The sequence below is a fragment of the Biomphalaria glabrata genome, chromosome 9 (assembly GCF_947242115.1).
Source record: "Biomphalaria glabrata chromosome 9, xgBioGlab47.1, whole genome shotgun sequence".
Taxonomy (NCBI): Eukaryota; Metazoa; Mollusca; class Gastropoda; family Planorbidae; genus Biomphalaria; species Biomphalaria glabrata.
The window spans coordinates 11,615,516-11,632,843 of NC_074719.1; the positions used below are offsets into that span (position 1 = coordinate 11,615,516).

The 17,328-nt window shown below is 35.1% G+C and overlaps 1 protein-coding gene across 7 annotated transcripts in view; it reads left to right on the top strand.

The window, feature by feature from the left end:
• Positions 1-17,328, top strand: part of LOC106051324 (neuronal calcium sensor 1) — a 107,173-nt gene that overhangs the window by 87,323 nt on the left and 2,522 nt on the right. For all 7 annotated transcript variants that reach the window (XM_056042859.1, XM_056042860.1, XM_056042855.1 and 4 more), the window contains exons 5-8: positions 13,821-13,910; positions 15,170-15,248; positions 15,890-15,978; positions 16,192-16,269. In XM_056042859.1, the coding sequence (XP_055898834.1) occupies positions 13,821-13,910; positions 15,170-15,248; positions 15,890-15,978; positions 16,192-16,269 (336 nt within the window). The remainder of the gene's footprint in view (positions 1-13,820; positions 13,911-15,169; positions 15,249-15,889; positions 15,979-16,191; positions 16,270-17,328) is intronic.

The window sequence follows — 17,328 nt, forward strand, 5'->3', positions numbered from 1 at the left end:
CGCTCAAATCCTCCCCGAGAGTTGTCTTCCACTTCCTGGTAATTAGATGGTGAATCATCTCAGCACAAAACCAGATTATTGGACAAGGTTTTTTTTTTCTGTATTCACAAGAGGGTGGGGGGGGGGGGGGTCGATCTAATTAATAAAGTAGAAAATAACCATTTGTTCCGGGTTTTTTAGTTGTTGTTTTATTTTGGGCGGGAGGGGGGGGGACATTCACATTTTTATCCTTTTTATCCTTCTTTTACTTACGCATCGATCTGGTTATTGTTCATTAAAAATCTACATAAGGGTTATGTGTTCACTAAAAATCTACATAAGGGTTATTTGTTCATTAAAAATCTACTTAAGGGTTATTTGTTCACTAGAAATCTACTTAAGGGTTATTTGTTCACTAAAAATCTACTTAAGGGTTATTTGTTCACTAAAAATCTACTTAAGGGTTATTTGTTCATTAAAAATCTACATAAGGGTTATTTGTTCATTAAAAATCTACATAAAAGTTATTTGTTCATTAAAAATCTACATAAGGGTTATTTGTTCACTAAAAATCTACTTAAGGGTTATTTGTTCACTAAAAATCTACATAAGGGTTATTTGTTCACTAAAAAACTACTTAAGGGTTATTTGTTCACTAAAAATCTACATAAAAGTTATTTGTTCACTAAAAATCTACATAAGGGTTATTTGTTCACTAAAAATCTACATAAGGGTTATTTGTTCACTAAAAATCTACATAAGGGTTATTTGTTCACTAAAAATCTACATAAAAGTTATTTGTTCACTAAAAATCTACATAAGGGTTATTTGTTCACTAAAAATCTACTTAAGGGTTATTTGTTCACTAAAAATCTACTTAAGAGTTATTTTTTCACTAAAAACCTACATAAGGGTTATCTGTTCATTAAAAATCTACATAAGGGTTATTTGTTCACTAAAAATCTACTTAAGGGTTATTTGTTCATTAAAAATCTACATAAGGGTTATTTGACCATGAAAAGTTTACTTGAGATACGTTGAACAAAAACAAATTAAGACACGCTGTTTGGAATGATTGAACATTGGAGGCAAAGAATGGCACGCCTTCTGGTGTATCCGGTGTAGAGAAAATGGATGTATTTTAATAAACTGTATAATAATTTGTATGCACTTTTCGGATTTGTGGGTATAAAATTATGAGTTCTTTAGCTTGTAGCTCGAAAAAGTTTGTAGTATCTTGTTGGCGACAGCAATCTTTCAATATGGTGTCCTTGACATTATTTATTTTGTTTATTGATTTGAAAGTTTGTCCTAATTGTTTTCTTTTCTTAAGTTTTTCTTTAGGTTCCATTATATCGCCACCACATTTCTTTACATTGCTTTCCTTTCTTTGTCGCTCTTACTTAATTTTATTTCTTAAAAAAAAAAACCCGTAATAGGAATCTTACAAAGTCACACCAAAGAGCACCTTGTGAAATGTCAAATGTTTCACATGTTGTGTGTGTTTCTTCAAAGTTGAAGATAAGTCTACAGCCCAAAGCTCCCACGGTGGAAGGCAGCGGGCAGGGTGCTAGCCTGGGATCATCGAGACAACCGAACGACAGTCCAGCGCGCATACCGCACGACCAGGCAGCTGTGATAAACTTTTAATGTATACAATTATTTAAGGCGACAAAAGTTGTCGATAACAAATTGATTCTCCTTTTCTGAGTAGATTTACTTTCATTTTTGTTTTTGCCCAAGGTCCCCCCCCCCCCATTGAGCCGACGCTGAAGATAAGAATCCTGGACACACAGTTTTCATGTAGTGGAATTGTGGTGTGTGTGGCTTTTAGATGTCTGACATCTGTGTCATGCATTATTCATGGTCCATATCCCAGCGTTCTGTCTGTCAGTACACATTACTTTGATAAGCTGGTTCTTTTTGCTGAAGAAATATTTTTTGCTAGCTTCTTAAGTTCTTTACCCATTGCAATGTCGTGTTTACTATTAAGGTCGTTATAGTACTGAGTATAGTCTGCTTCAAGAATCAAAGAAACACAACTGATCTAGACATCTATGTCTTACGTGTAGTTTTAGCACACACGTTTATATTGAAAGATCTCAATGTATTTCCGGTTGAAATTCTTCTGTCCGTTTCTTCCATTTTTTGTTTTGAGCTTCAAAGAATATCTGCACATAGGTCTACGTTGTAGGTTTCTTTCTTCTCGCTCTCTCTCTTTCTTTCTTTCTCGTTATCTCTTTTGATCCATTTCTTTCTTTCTTTCTGACAGTCTGTCTCTTTTTCTATCATTGTCTCTGTTTCTCTCTCCTTCCCTTTCAAGCTTTCTTTCTCTCTCACTTGCTATCTCCCTTTCTTTCTCTGATGATCTTTCTCCCTCTCCCTCTCTCTCTCCTTAACTTTATCTCTCTCTTTAATTTTCCCCCTCCTCTCTCTCTCTCTCTCTCACTCTCTTTCTCTCTTTAACTTTCTCTCTCTCTTTCTCTCCTTAACTTTCTCTCTCTATCTCTTTAACTTTCTCTCGCTGTCTTATTCCTTCATTCTTTTACTTCTACTGTCTGGCTCAATTTTCGTTTTAATATATATAACTGACTTATTTATAAAAGAAACTGTTGCCATATTGCTAATGCTATATAACCGACCATTAAAACAGTGGATGACTCAAGGGGCGTAAATCTCTTTCACATGCTAAATAAACAAGTTCCATAACTTTAAAATAAACAACCACAAAACATCAAAAGAGCTGGTATCAAAGTGTATGAAATGATGATTTCAACCTACCTGATATAAATTGGAAAACACTAACCATAGATAAACACCAAAACCTTAAGGACATAAATGAGCTTTTCATAGAAACTTTACACAACCTAAATTTAGATGAAATCATTAAAAAGCCAACTAGATTAAACAACACATTAGATCTCTTCTTAACCAACAGACCTGGATTAGTAGTTGACTGTAACACTATCCCTGGTCTATCAAACCATGAGATCATAAAAATACACAGTCAGATAAAAGCAGTAGCCAATACAAAACCCAAAAGAAAAATCTTACTCTGGAATAAATGTAACCTAACACAACTACACCAAGCTGCATTAAACTTTCAACAAACATTCTTATTAGAAAAAGACATTAACCAACCAGTCGATGACCTCTGGAATTTCATTAAAAACCATCTTAAAAGCATTATAGAAAATCATATACCAACTAAATATACATAAAATGAAATAAATAAATGCTGGTTTAATAATAGACTAAAGAAGCTTTGTAAACAGAAGGAAAACTTATATAGAAAATTTAAAGAAACTAATGCAGAAAGAGTTTACAAAAAGTATATAAAAATTAAACACTTAACCCAAAAAGTAAGCAGACAGCTGCAGAGTGAATACATAAACAATGTAATATCTAAAGATAACAACAAAAACCTATGGTCATAAATTAAGTCTAAGAAAATGGAAACAACAGGCGTAGCGCCATTAAAAGATGAACATAACATAATACATAATGATAATGAAACTAAAGCAAACATTCTAAACAAATACTTTGCATCAGCATTCTCAGCCCCAGGAGACAAAGACATATTACTGAATTTGAACCAAGTAGACAACATAGAAGATATAGTAGTACAAGAAAATGGAATTCAAAAACTATTAGCCAACACCAAACCAAATAAAGCTTTTGGACCTGATGGTATTCCAGCTAGATTACTCAAAGAACTAAGTAATGAGCTAGCCCCAGTGTTCAAAATACTCTTTCAGGCTTCACTTAACCAGGGCAGAGTACCAAAGGACTGGAAAGAAGCTAATGTCAACCCCCTATTTAAAAAAGGAGAAAAATCTGACCCAGGAAACTACAGACCAGTATCACTTACCAGCATCACATGTAAAATCCTAGAACACATAATATGTAGCAACATCATAAACCACTTAGACAAACATAATGTCCTCCATACCAACATGGCTTTAGGAAATATAGATCATGTGAAAGACAACTAATAGGACTAATTGATGATTTTTCAAAAGGTTTAGATAATAGTGAACAAATAGATGCTATCTTACTAGATTTTTCTAAGGCTTTTGACAAAGTTCACCACCATAGTTTGCTTAAAAAATTAAAATATTTCGGCATTAATGGTCCACTGCATCAGTGGATTAAAGACTTTCTGATAGGGAGAGAACAAACTGTAATAATAAATGGCTCTAAATCAACACCGATAACAGTAAACTCAGGTGTACCTCAAGGAACAGTCTTGGGTCCACTACTATTTTTAATTTACATAAATGATTTACCAAATTGCATTACTTCAGGAACAAAAGTCAGATTATTTGCAGACGATTGCATAATATATAGAACAATAAAAACAACACAAGACACAGATATTTTACAAAGAGAATTAGATGAATTACAGAAATGGGAATCAAATTGGAGCATGTCTTTCCACCCAGAAAAATGTCAGTTGTTAAGAGTAACAAAAAAACTAAAACAAATTAATTCCACTTATCTTATTCATGGCAAACCAGTAACACAGACTAAAAACGCAAAATACCTAGGTGTTATAATAAATGAAAAACTGTCGTGGAATCCACATATTGATGAAACTACAAAAAAAATCAAACAAAGCATTAGGATTTATTAAAAGACATTTCTATAAATCAAATAAGAACATAAAACTAAAATGTTGTTTAACCTTGGTTAGGCCAATAATAGAATATGCATCCTCTGTTTGGGACCCCTCAACTCAAGAAAACATTAAGAAACTAGAACAGACACAAAATAGAGCAGTGCGATTCATAACAAACGAATATTCACATTTGACTAGAGTAACACCTTTAGTAAAATCACTAAATTTAGAAAGCCTTCAGGACAGAAGGCTCAAAAGTAAAGTAGTTATTATACATAAAACACTGAACCATAATCTTCAAATACAAAAACAAAATTTAATAAAATACTCAGAAAGACACAAAGATAAAGGCACATTCCTCGTCCCATATGCTAGGACAAATTAGTACAAATACTCCTTCTTCCCTAGTGCTATTAGAGCATGGAATGGATTGCCTGAGCTAGCCAGGAAAACCAGTGACTTGGCAGAATTTAAGTCATTGGTTAATATGCATGACTAAATGCATGACGCGTATTACGTAATCATCTTCTTTTTTGAAGTAACATCTGTATTATATAAGATAAGATAAGATATCATTCTTTTTCCTTTCTGCATGAGGAAGCATCAAGATTGTTTCTTTCGTCAGAAGTTGTTTCCAAAACCTGGTGTATGTAAAGGTCTTTTTTTTTTGTTGTGTTGAAAGACTTTATATTGGCCGTTCACAAGCAATCAGTTTCAGTACATAAATTGTTTGAGTTAGAGATACTGTGACATCAGGGTAGTTAACACTCCCTATTGTATATTTAGCAGTGACAATAAGCTAGAAACTATGAAGTAATTAAAAGACAATAATTGACTAATGAAATAAAAATAAAGTTCCTTTTTGAGACCTTTCCATCAATAGGGCAGATGATGTTAAGGTCATCTGTTTCTTTGGCCAACGGTTAACGAGCAGGGTGTTATCTGGCCAGTACAACGACCAACCGCCTTTACTTTCCCCAATTAAAGTTAGGTACCCAGTAGAGTTGGGCGCCCTGAAATTCCCGAAATTCAAAATCCCAGTCTTCACCGAGATTCGAACCCGGGACCCCAGGTTCGGAAACCAAGCGCTTAATTGCTCAGTCACCACGCCCCCGACTAATGAAATAAAAGTTGATGGCCTAGCGTCTTGTTAGGCATTACAACTGTACTAAATAGTTTGGACTTAGTTTTTACCTTTAATGAAATAAGATGAAATAAAAGTTGATGGCCTAGCGTCTTGTTAAGCATTACAACTGTACTAAATAGTTTGGACTTAGTTTTTACCTTGTGCTAGCCTTAAGACATCTTCGTTAACTGTCGGCCATAGAAACAGTTGACATTGACATCCTCTGTACAATAGATCGCCAGCTCTGAAAAGGGAACACAGTTTTGTTATTGCTGTAAAGGGAAAAGGCCTTGGCTATGTTTTATCACGCTCACATCTGCAATATTTTAAGTTTCAATATCACTGCCTGGTATGGCAATCTGAGCATTAAAAATAAAAATAAACTTTATAGAATCCTAAATGCTGCTGGTAAAATCATTGGCAAAAAACAAACCCCATTTGGGCAGTTGTTTGAGACAAACATCTATAAAAAAGCTAACAAGATCCTCGAAATAAAGAATCACCCTTTGTGTCAGGATTTTGTGATTTTACCATCACAAAAGAGATAGAAGACACCGATGGCAAAGACAAACAGACACAAACACTCTTTTGTTCTCCTGGCAATCAAATCATTAAATAAGAACAATCTGGTATAAACTTTGTCACATGTAAATTATGAGTGAGTCTGGTGTGAATGTACACTTTGGTTTCTTATAGTTATAATGTTTTTTGTTTGGTGTAATGCACAAATTGTATGACAAATTTCCATACGGACTATTAAGATTATTATTATTATTATTATTATTAAACATCTAACAGACATCATCGTGTTCTCTTTTGAATGAATGACCCACCACCAGTTCAGCATATTCTAATTGATGTCATCAAAGGCAGACGGGATTAATGTAGCTACATCCAAAGTTTTAAAAATGTTGATCATTTGGAGTCTAAGCTGCTAGATACGTAGCGTCATTTGTTGTTGTTCTTGTTTTGTTCTTGTTTTGACAAATGTGACTTAATCCTAATTAACAAAGAATTACAGAATTCTTTTTCATTTATATAATAAACGTTCGGGGATTGGGGAGAATCAAAACTACGATATTATTCATTAATTTCGTATCTTTTTCAATTTCCTGATTCATTATTTAAAAAAATACAGATTGCTTCCGGTCGGGCCCCTAAATCCTGCTTTAGTTTGTGACATCAGTGAACATGATTAATTTTTAAAACTCAACGGCTTAGATCTAGAGACAAGACTCTACACGAAGAGTTGATCAATAGTGTTCTCAACTTAAATACACTTTGATATTTGACTGTTGTATCTGTCTGTGGCTGTGTCTCCAGGCAATTCCTTATTTGTTCTTAAAAAAGATCTAGCCTCAGGTCAGAAATATTCTCGTCTGGCAAGGAATAGCACAATGAGAAATTCCAGTAAAATATTTCAAAACTTTTTTTTTTCAAATTTTAATTGTGAGCAGTGCTGCCCTCTAGGGAGAATAAAATAACCTACTTATTAACTACACACATTAGTTAATTTAAAAAAAGACATAGTTAAAGATAGGAGTACTCCCTATTTTAGAAATACTGAAAGAATCAAACTAATTTACTTCGTAGCTAGTTGCCGCCCCTTGTCAAACTTTGCTGTAATGAGCACGAAGAACTATCTGTAACTATAACACAAGTCCTTTAAAGTGTATTGAAGGCTCCAATTGAAACTGTGAAACTGTCGATGTTTCTATGTAAAATGTTTTAAATGTTTCGGATGTACCATCAGAGTTGAAGATCATCTACATCCTACTGATCTAAACCTGTTGCAGGACGACGGGGGATGATGGCGAATGGCAGCGGGCAGGGTATGAACCCGGAACCATTGAAACGACCGAACGACAATCCTGCGCGCATACCACACGACCTGGCAGCTTTTGGCTCTCGTGGGAATTAAATGCTCTTAAGAAAGCTAAAGTGAAAATTCTTAAGGGAAAAAAAATCCATAAGGGCCCCGAAGAGAACCAGATACTTTTTTTATTATTCCTAAGTCGTCAATTTTGCTGGTCTGTCTGTAAAATTTTAAAGTCATGCTGACCTAGCATCATTTAGATCTCATTTTGAATTTTCTTAGTCCTCGTTTGAACATGAGATTACGCGAGATCAGTTCTTCAACTTACAGCTAGTTCAAGATCGATTTTATTTATTTACTTTTTTTTTGTTTTTGCTAGTAGACGTACTAGCTGACCCGTCTATTTGTAGACTATAGACGTTAAATCTAAATATTTTATTACCATGTCAAGTTTAGATTGTGAATGGCATAAAAGTTTAAAAGTAAGCAAACTATGCATGTTTCTAATTAAAATTTTAAACCCACATAATTATACTGTCCTGCATACAGTAAAGAGACCTATTCCTAGGTATACAAAGCAGAATAATATTTTACTTTCACAGCTACGTACAAAGATGATGTTCTGCAGTCAGTGGCTTAGCAACCATGGCGCAGAGATTTTCATTGCGCTCGAGCCACTGGGAGGGGGAGCCCAAAGTGGTCTTTGAGTGTAAATAATTGCACCTTAGACTGTAAAAATTTTAATGTATTTAATGTAGATCATGTATGACTTGTAATAAGTCGTAGCTGAATTGAATAAAATGAAATTCGTTAAAGGTTGTAGCTAGACTGGAACAGTCCACTGTTAATTTGTTTTCATTTAGGGGAGCTCAATTTGGTTTTTATTTCACTCAACTTACAGAATTGGGGCCCACCATAATTATCTTGAACCCTAACCTGCGGGTATCTCATTACGATACTAATGTAAACATATCAGAATCATACTGCATAGAAGCCATAACTAGTATCTTAATATATAAAGCAGAAAGTAAGGCGTGTGTATGTAGGTATGTATGTCCCGCATTGAAATCAAAACCATTCGATCAATCTTGATAAAACTTGGCATAAATGTTCCTTACATCATGGCGGAGACCGTAGTGTGTGTTCAATGCCTCACCTACAACAGGAAGACCATAAAAATAAACAAAAAACAATATTTAAAGACGAAACTTTTTTTTTAACAAATCGGGTAAATCCGTTTTCACAATATTTTATATTTGATATGAGTATATCGGCTGAAGTTGCTGTACGGGTAAACCCATTTTCACACTCTACTTTCAAGATATACAAAAACAATGTTTGACTTCGATCTACATGCAATCCACTAGATCAGTAATAGCCAAACTTAGGCCAGCAGGTCGCGGGTAATATCCGGCTAGTACCAAATATAATAAGTCATTAGGTCTAGGGTTAGTTGTGTTTGTGTAATTTGAAATGAACAAAAAAAAAAGTCAAATTACGAAATGTAGCAATGGGCACCAAGAGATCGATGCAAACTGGTCCTCCAGGTAGATTTATACCCAATAGGTCTGGGGGTAATGCACTATACAATGTCATCTCATTAAAAATAATGATCCTTCAAAGAATAGTTTGGATCCATTCACATAAGTTGTTATGTAACTTAATTCCCTCGACCAAAAAAAAAAAAGAGTCTTTATCAAATATTACCAAATAAGTAAAACTATATAATGTTTATGATATTTTCTTATAAATAGGTCGCTAGAGACATCAGGATCGATATATAAATAATAAATCATAATCTAATCAGAATATATTTATATATATATATATATATATATATATATATATATATATATATATATATATATATATATTGTGGGAAGCATGGTTGAGAGGCCAAGTACGCTTGAACTTGGCCTGGCGAGGCTACCTATGAAGGGGGCTCGAGGTTCGACATCCTACTCGGGCATAATTGTGTTATTGAGCGCCTAAAGGCAGCACGGAAAACCTTCTCCCAGATACCTCCCACTGGTCCACAAATGAGATTGTACCATAGCTCTCTGAGCGTGCTATATGCATGAAGATAGCGCTATATACGAGCTATAATTATTACTATTATCTTTGTAAGAAAAAGTCTTACAGAATCTATGTTGCTAGATAGAACTAGACAAATAAGTCAAGTGACTTTATGACATAAGACAAAAGGGGAACAGGATTTCAGAAAACTTCATTTTTCTCTCACACTCTGAGAGGCCCGTCCAATTAGTGAAATCCCACGAGGAGCTGAAGAGTTCTCGAGAGAATTGACGAGACGCTAAATGCGACAACAAAAAGTAGCTTATGTTGTTTTTAGAGCTGGAGGGAGAGAACTCTTCTGAAATAAAGCTTTTTTTTTTTTTAGAACCTCAAAAAAAAAAAAAAAATATTCACAAGGGACTCAACTGGGTTAGTCAAAAAGAGATAACTGTATCGCGCTGAGCTATCTTCTCTCCCCTGACTGTAGTATTAGATGGCAATGTTTTGAACGTTGTGTAACTAGAAAGTCCCGGGTCAATTTTTTTACACCCGTAGACCAGAATGGAATGGCCAGTGGTAAACAAAGATACCATATGACCATCACAAAGGCCAACCAAGTATACTTTCCCCAGCTGAGGTCATGGAGTCATTTACATCAGAAAAAATTTACTGACTTCAGACTAAAGCTAAAAACTTAATCCCCAGGATTTAAACACAGGACCTCCATACTGATCTCCGAGCACGTAACCATTCCACCACTATGTCTTGGTAAAATCATGTCGATTTAGTTTGTTTTTATTCAGATTACTTCTCCCCATTTCTTATTCATTACTTTTCGTAATTTTTTTTTTAAATATGCACGAAAGTAAAGGGAAACCACTTGCTTGCACCTTTCCTCCCGAGTAGCACCGCCTCTTTATCTCCATACATGACAGCTTGGCTCTATAAACAGTAGGAACAGCAAGAGATGAACTTTTGACACGTTCCAAGAAGACCCTCGTTTCTGAATGACACTTCAGTTGCTCTATAATTAGAACTAGAGTCTAGTCTTGAAAGTAAAGTGTATGCTGGGCTTGGTAAACCTCTACTGCTCAGTTTTTCAGTTAACTTTATGGAGAAAAAAACAACAACAATCGGAATGTGTGGCCGAGTGGCAGATAGCGCTGACGAGAGGGCTCACGCTCGAACCCAGATGTACACCGCTAACTTTTGACTCGAGCCGAGGTTATGTTTGCCGAGCGCAAAAAGGCATCAAGGAAATTTCCCATCTCGAAGCACATTACAATTGTTTTGCATGCATGATAAGTTAAGTAGATATACATGCATGATAAGCCAAGTGGGTTAATGGACAATGTTAAAGCCCATGCAATAAGTAGGCCTATGACGTTAAGTGGCATACAAATTATCACACAACAAACTTACATCCAAAATCTAATGGATACAAACTAATTTTCTTCCCCCAAAACATATACAATATGACACCACCAAGCCGAAATTTAGGTTGGCTATGTGTATCATTCTTTTTAGAGGTAAAATAAAATGAACATTTAAAACATTCAGCGCCAAAACGATCACGTCGCCAAAACAGCCGCGCCAAAACGACCACGTCGCCAAAAGAGCCGCGCCAAAACGACCACGTCGCCAAAAGAGCTGCGCCAAAACTATCAAGGCGCCAAAAACGTAACGTGTCGTCCCTGAGATGAACACCGATTTGGAACAGAGCTTTGATATGAAAGAAGCGCTTTACAAAGGCAATTTAAGGTCACAAATACTATTTTAATAGGACTTTTTTTGTTTGTATTTTTATTTATTTTTTTCAATAAAATTATAAAGAAATTAGGGAACAAAAGATTTTTATTTAACAATTTATTCATATCAAGTTCTAAAACTAGAAAGAAAGATTAAGCCTTTAAACCTGTTGGTATATGGAAAATCTATGTCTTGTGACTCAACCATATATGTACTTGTTCATTCAGGACATCTGACATAGTAACTCGCAACATTGTTAGATATCTGTTGTGTCTTTCCAATAGAAGTGCTTTTCAAACGCTCACTACTGACGTCATCCATAAACTACTAAGAAAAAAAAAACTTCGCTATTCCGTTAGTCAGCTAGGGGTCTGGGGCTTCACACATTCATTTCCCTTGGGTCTACAACGCACTATTTCTCCTACTTAGAATAGCTCTGATCAAATAAAGTTAAATTAATATGGCGGAGTGATATGACATCTCAAGAAGTAGTGCATGCACTTTTGCAATGATCATCCTTGTTTCCAGCTCTGTCTCATGTGTTGGCCTAGTGGGCCTGTTTTGTTTACGAAAAAAATAAAACCAGCAAAAGAAAGATGGTACGTGAAGTTGGACGGGTCGATTCTACAATTCATTTGGCGTCGACGTAAACAGCTATTAAAGTCGATCTTTGTTTCCAGTCGACTTTCGCGACACAAGAACGAAAGGTCTAACTTAAAACGTGAAACGACGTCTTTGTATTTCATGTGAGGGATGTTTAGGGGCTACAACCGGCACCTTCGCCTAAGCGCTAATGCTAACACGCAGTCAGACCCTGGTTACGATCAGAAACAATGGTCGCTGACCTACTACGTCACGAACCAGTCTTACGGCCTGGGCTCACGTAGGTCACGCTAAAACCTGCTTGGCTACCTATCAAGGGGACTCAAGTTGGAATCCCGACACGAACTGAGTTGTGGTTACTGAGTTCCTAAAGGAGGCACGGTAACCTCCCAGAGACTCACCCTCCGTACAGTCCACAAATAAGATTAGACCAACGCGCACTGAGTAGGCTATGGCGTGAAAAATGCGCTGTAGAAAAAAATACTTTAATATAATAATGAATATTAATTTATTAAACTTTGGCAATTATGTTGTATTTACTTGATTAATGTACAGATTTATAACTGGAATGCGAATTCAGCCACTATTTTGTCTCTGAACCAACAAAAAAAAAGACGAAAAGGGGGTTGGCGTGCCCTTCAGTTTGAGAAACACTGAATAGGAAAAGAAAAATGTACTGTTACGATTTTCTCTCTTAATATCAAAGATCAAACTAGGCAGATGTTATAAAACTAATAGCAACAGGTTCTTTTCATTCCCTCGGGTTCAATGGATAACTCTGTCATCTTGTCTAGCGACTTAATTGTAGCCTTGAACTAATACGTAGCCGTCTGCCTAAAGGTTAGGGTTGAAAGAGACTTTGAAACGTTTGTCATTCAGTGAGAAAAGCGACAGTGTAAAGCTGTCACTCTATTGGATTACGTGGTCACATGGCTTATTAAGTTGACATAACCTTGACCTTCACAGTAGCAACTATCGATTTGTGGGTACGTCAGACTTATGTGTATTCTCAAAGGTAGCTTACAGTTGAAACGTTCGGATCTTTAACATTTTTTACATAACATTTCATGTTTTAAATAGTCGGCTACTGAATCAAATACAGAGAGACACAGCCCTAGATAAGTAGGGAAAAATATTTGATTTTTTTGTAAAAAAAAAAGTCAAGACTATACCATTAGAAAAGAAACTATTGAAAGTATGTCTTGTGTATGTGTCAGGTGTTTTCTTTTAAGGCCATAAAGGGTTATGATATGATATTTTTTTTATATCTGAAAGCGTTTTAAAACTTTTTTTTGTTTACAATACCCAGCTGATTTTGAGTCATGATTTAAATGACAAATACGACATTCTACCAGACAGGCGCGGATGACGAAAATAAAACTAAAATCAACTTCCGGCAGACAACGTCTTTGTCTTCGTGTTGTAGGGCAAAATATTTAGTCCACGTATCCATGTTCAATAGTGCAATCTGTAGCAGTCTTTGACATCAATAACGAACTGGAATGGAACATTTGTATTAACTCTTTCTCTCCTAACTGACGATACCAGCGTTGATTCCACCAGAAGACCAGAATGTGGTAAATAATTACGGAGAGAAAGAGTTAAAGACCTAACATAAATAACAAACTGTAATATAACATTTGTATTAAAGACCTAACATCAATATCAAATAGTGAAGTTATATTTGTATAAAAAACCTAACATTAATAAGTATTTGTAAAGTGAAAAAAAAATCGTGTTTGTTACATAAATTTTGTTCGCACAATCTGATCAAATTTGGGAGAAATACTTTTTTCTTTTTAGTCACATTTTTTTTGATCTTGTTAATCAGAAATACATGACAGCTATAGCAGACTTTAGTTAATTTAAACTGTATGTAAATGTCTACAATGAATGATTTTTTCCCCCAGGGCTTCACTAAGATCTACCAACAGTTTTTCCCGTTCGGTGACCCGAGCAAGTTCGCCAACTTTGTTTTCAATGTGTTTGATGAGAATAAGGTCAGTGTCCTTTCTGATCTTTAAGTAGATGACCATTGAAAAAAAAGGTCATTACATTTTCTATTTTTATTACTAGACGAACAGTGACCTAGTGGAAAAAAAGTTCATTACATTGTCTTATTTATTACTAGATTATCAGTGGCCTAGTGGAAAAAGGGTCATTATATTGCCTTATTTATTACTAGAGGATCAGTGACCTCGTGAAAAAGGTCATTACATTGTCTTATTACTAGATGATCAGTGATCTAGGATGATACAGGAAAATAAGATTAGTATGTTGTCTGATTCTTTAGTTGAGGATCAGTGGTCCAGGAAAATCGGGATAGTATTCTGTTTGATTTATTAGAAATCGATCAGCGATCCACGAGTGTGCGGTCAGTCTGCTGTTCGATGTTGCTTGAATCATTGGTAGACCTATAGGAAAACAAGGTCTATGTTTAGTCAGATTCATTAGTAGATAATTAGTGACCAGAAAAAATAAGGTCAGTAGGCTGTTCAATTCATTAGCGAACAGAAAATAAGGTCTATTAATGCTTTCTTATTCACCACTATTTGATCAATGATTCTGGAAACATAAGCCTAGATGTTTTAGAGTGCATTTTTGTTAAAAGAAGAAACTGTTATTATAATTATACACTGATCTTGAAATGAATTGATTTTTTTCAAAGTTTTAACTAATATAATGTAATTAATATTACTAATTTAAATAGACCTAAAAAACTAAACATAGATACAATCTTTAAAGAGCTTACTTTGGTCATATACTGACCAAGGAAAGTAAAAACAGACACACACACACAAACTTACAACACGAAAACTTGTTACAGAGTAATAAGGTCAAGGTCATAAATCAAACAGCAGAAGATACGTATTAAATTTCGTGAGTTGCTCCCGCTTGGCTAAACTGCAGTCAATAGTCTTCACTGATGTGGAAAACACGTGAGCTCTATAATATCAGGGTAGCATTGGTAGCGAGAGACTATTTGGTGCTTCGACGTTTTTAAGTGCAAACACATTTTTAAATAAGGCAAGTGGGGAATTTCGCTCTGATTTATGACGCGTAAATTGAGCAGACGACATTAAATAAAGTTTTGTTTTGTTAAGTGTAAGCCTAAATGAAATGTTGGCCGCTGTAAAGTAAAGAAATAATAATATTTACTTTTATTTTTTTTTACCAAATGTTCGTCTGTGCGTATCTTGTCAGATAAATATTTGCCTTTTTTTTCTTTTGTAAGTTCTATGTCTATGTTTTATTTCAGGATGGGTTTATATCATTTAGTGAATTTTTACAAGCTCTGTCTGTGACGTCAAGAGGAACGGTAGAAGAAAAATTAAAATGTAGGTCACTCTGTGCTGTTGCAGTCATTTTTTTTTGTTGTTTCTGTAGATGTTGCTGTAGCACTTGTGTGTGTGTGTGAATGCTATTGTCTTCTCTTTTTATCATTTTGCTCTTGTAGACCGAGGCTACATCTGGGGGTATGTCCTATAAAGTTGTAATAGAACATTCGTTTGAAGTGAAATGCAGCACTCATCCTTCATCTTTAAAGAAGACAACGTCTAACGTTCTTATAGTTTATTTATTGTATTAGAGTCAAACATTTGGGCTTTGTAAAGCATGTTTCAATATTATTTCTGCAGAGGCTTTCAGTCTGTATGACCTTGACATATCTCCACAGGAGTCTTCATTCTGTATGACCTTGACATATATCTATATCTTCACAGGGGGCTTCCGTCTGTATGACCTTGGCATATTATATCTCCACAGGGAGGCTTCCGTCTGTATGACCTTGGCATATTATATCTCCACAGGGGGCTTCCGTCTGTATGACTTTGGCATATTATATCTCCACATGGGGCTTCCGTCTATATGACCGTGACATATTAAATCTCCAATGGGGGCTTCCGTCTTTATAACATTGACATATCTCCTCAAGGGGCTTCCGTCTATATGATCTTGACATCTCTCTATATCTCCACAGGGGCCTTCCGTCTGTATGACCTTGACAATGACGGATATATAACAAGAGAAGAGCTCTTAGACATCGTGGATGCTATTTATAGAATGGTGGTAAGTGCAATTAACAATAAATTCCATTAAATGTTGACAGAAACAGTAAAACATTTTCTTTTAAAACAACTCTAAATGATGTTTTTATTTTTATAATACCAACTAGTAAAACTTTTTTTTTATTATTAAGAAATTTTTAAAAAGTCATTTTTAGTCCAACTATATCGTTGTGCTGCGAGGTACATAAACTATTTTGTATCGTTTGTTATTTAGGGAGAGTCTGTTACATTACCAGAGGAAGAGAACACTCCAGAAAAAAGAGTCAATAGAATATTTCAAGTCATGGATAAGGTCAGATTTGGATCTACTTTAGATGTTTTAAATTATCTTTATCCATTGTATTTCAACTGAAATGATCCTTTTAAAAACAAAAGTTTATTTTTGTACTTTTTAAAATATTTTACTATTTTTGTCATTTTCCGACCTTATGGCGTCATCCTTCTGTAGATGTACACTTTGCATTTAGTGTATATTTTGTACTAGACTTATTTCCATCTTGTCTAGGTCTGTAGGAATACAAAATTTATTGCACAACTTTTACTTCCTCTCAATAATCCTTCTAACAAACATAATGTACACATTATCATAGCAGCACTTGGTAGTCTACCTAGCACGATAAGATCAATACGTCAATATTCTGTTTGCTTCGCTAAATTTAATATAAAAGAGTTTATCTTAAATGTCAGGGTCTGGTCCTAGGCCACTGCAACCTATGCGGCCGCAGTGGGTCCCGCGCTAATTCTAGGTGTAAATGATTAAATTAAACCATTATAACTTATAATGGGGTTTCCGAGGCCTCCTGATTTACCAGAAGCTCATGAAATATCCTAAAATTATTAAAATCTCCCGAAAACCCATAAAAATCTCATGAAAAATAGACAAAATTGTCACCTTTAAGGCATATTCTACCAAATACCGCCAAAACCCTGGTAGAAATTTTAGCTTATCTGTCCACTATGAAAGGTACACTGCTTTCCCAAACTATTTTGTTGCGGAGTAGGCCCTTATTTCTTTTTAATATCCGTAACTCTGGCATCTTGTGAAAGAAGCTTCTCTCGCCTCAAACTAATCTAGAATTACTTGAGGTCAACAATTCACGAAAACACAAATTCGTGTTATTGAGCGTGATCAATGTATGAAACAGAACTTAATGATATAGCCTGCTGTATGACTCCGCTGCATACAAAGCTCGTAAAATTTGATCATGATTATGTGCTTAGTAGAGAATGAATAACAGATAAGGACGAATTCATTTTCTAATACAAAATCTTATTTTCACTAATTATCCTTATACCTACCCATAGTGGGCCCCGCGGAATTCGTTTCGCATAGGGTTCCGCACTTGTTAGG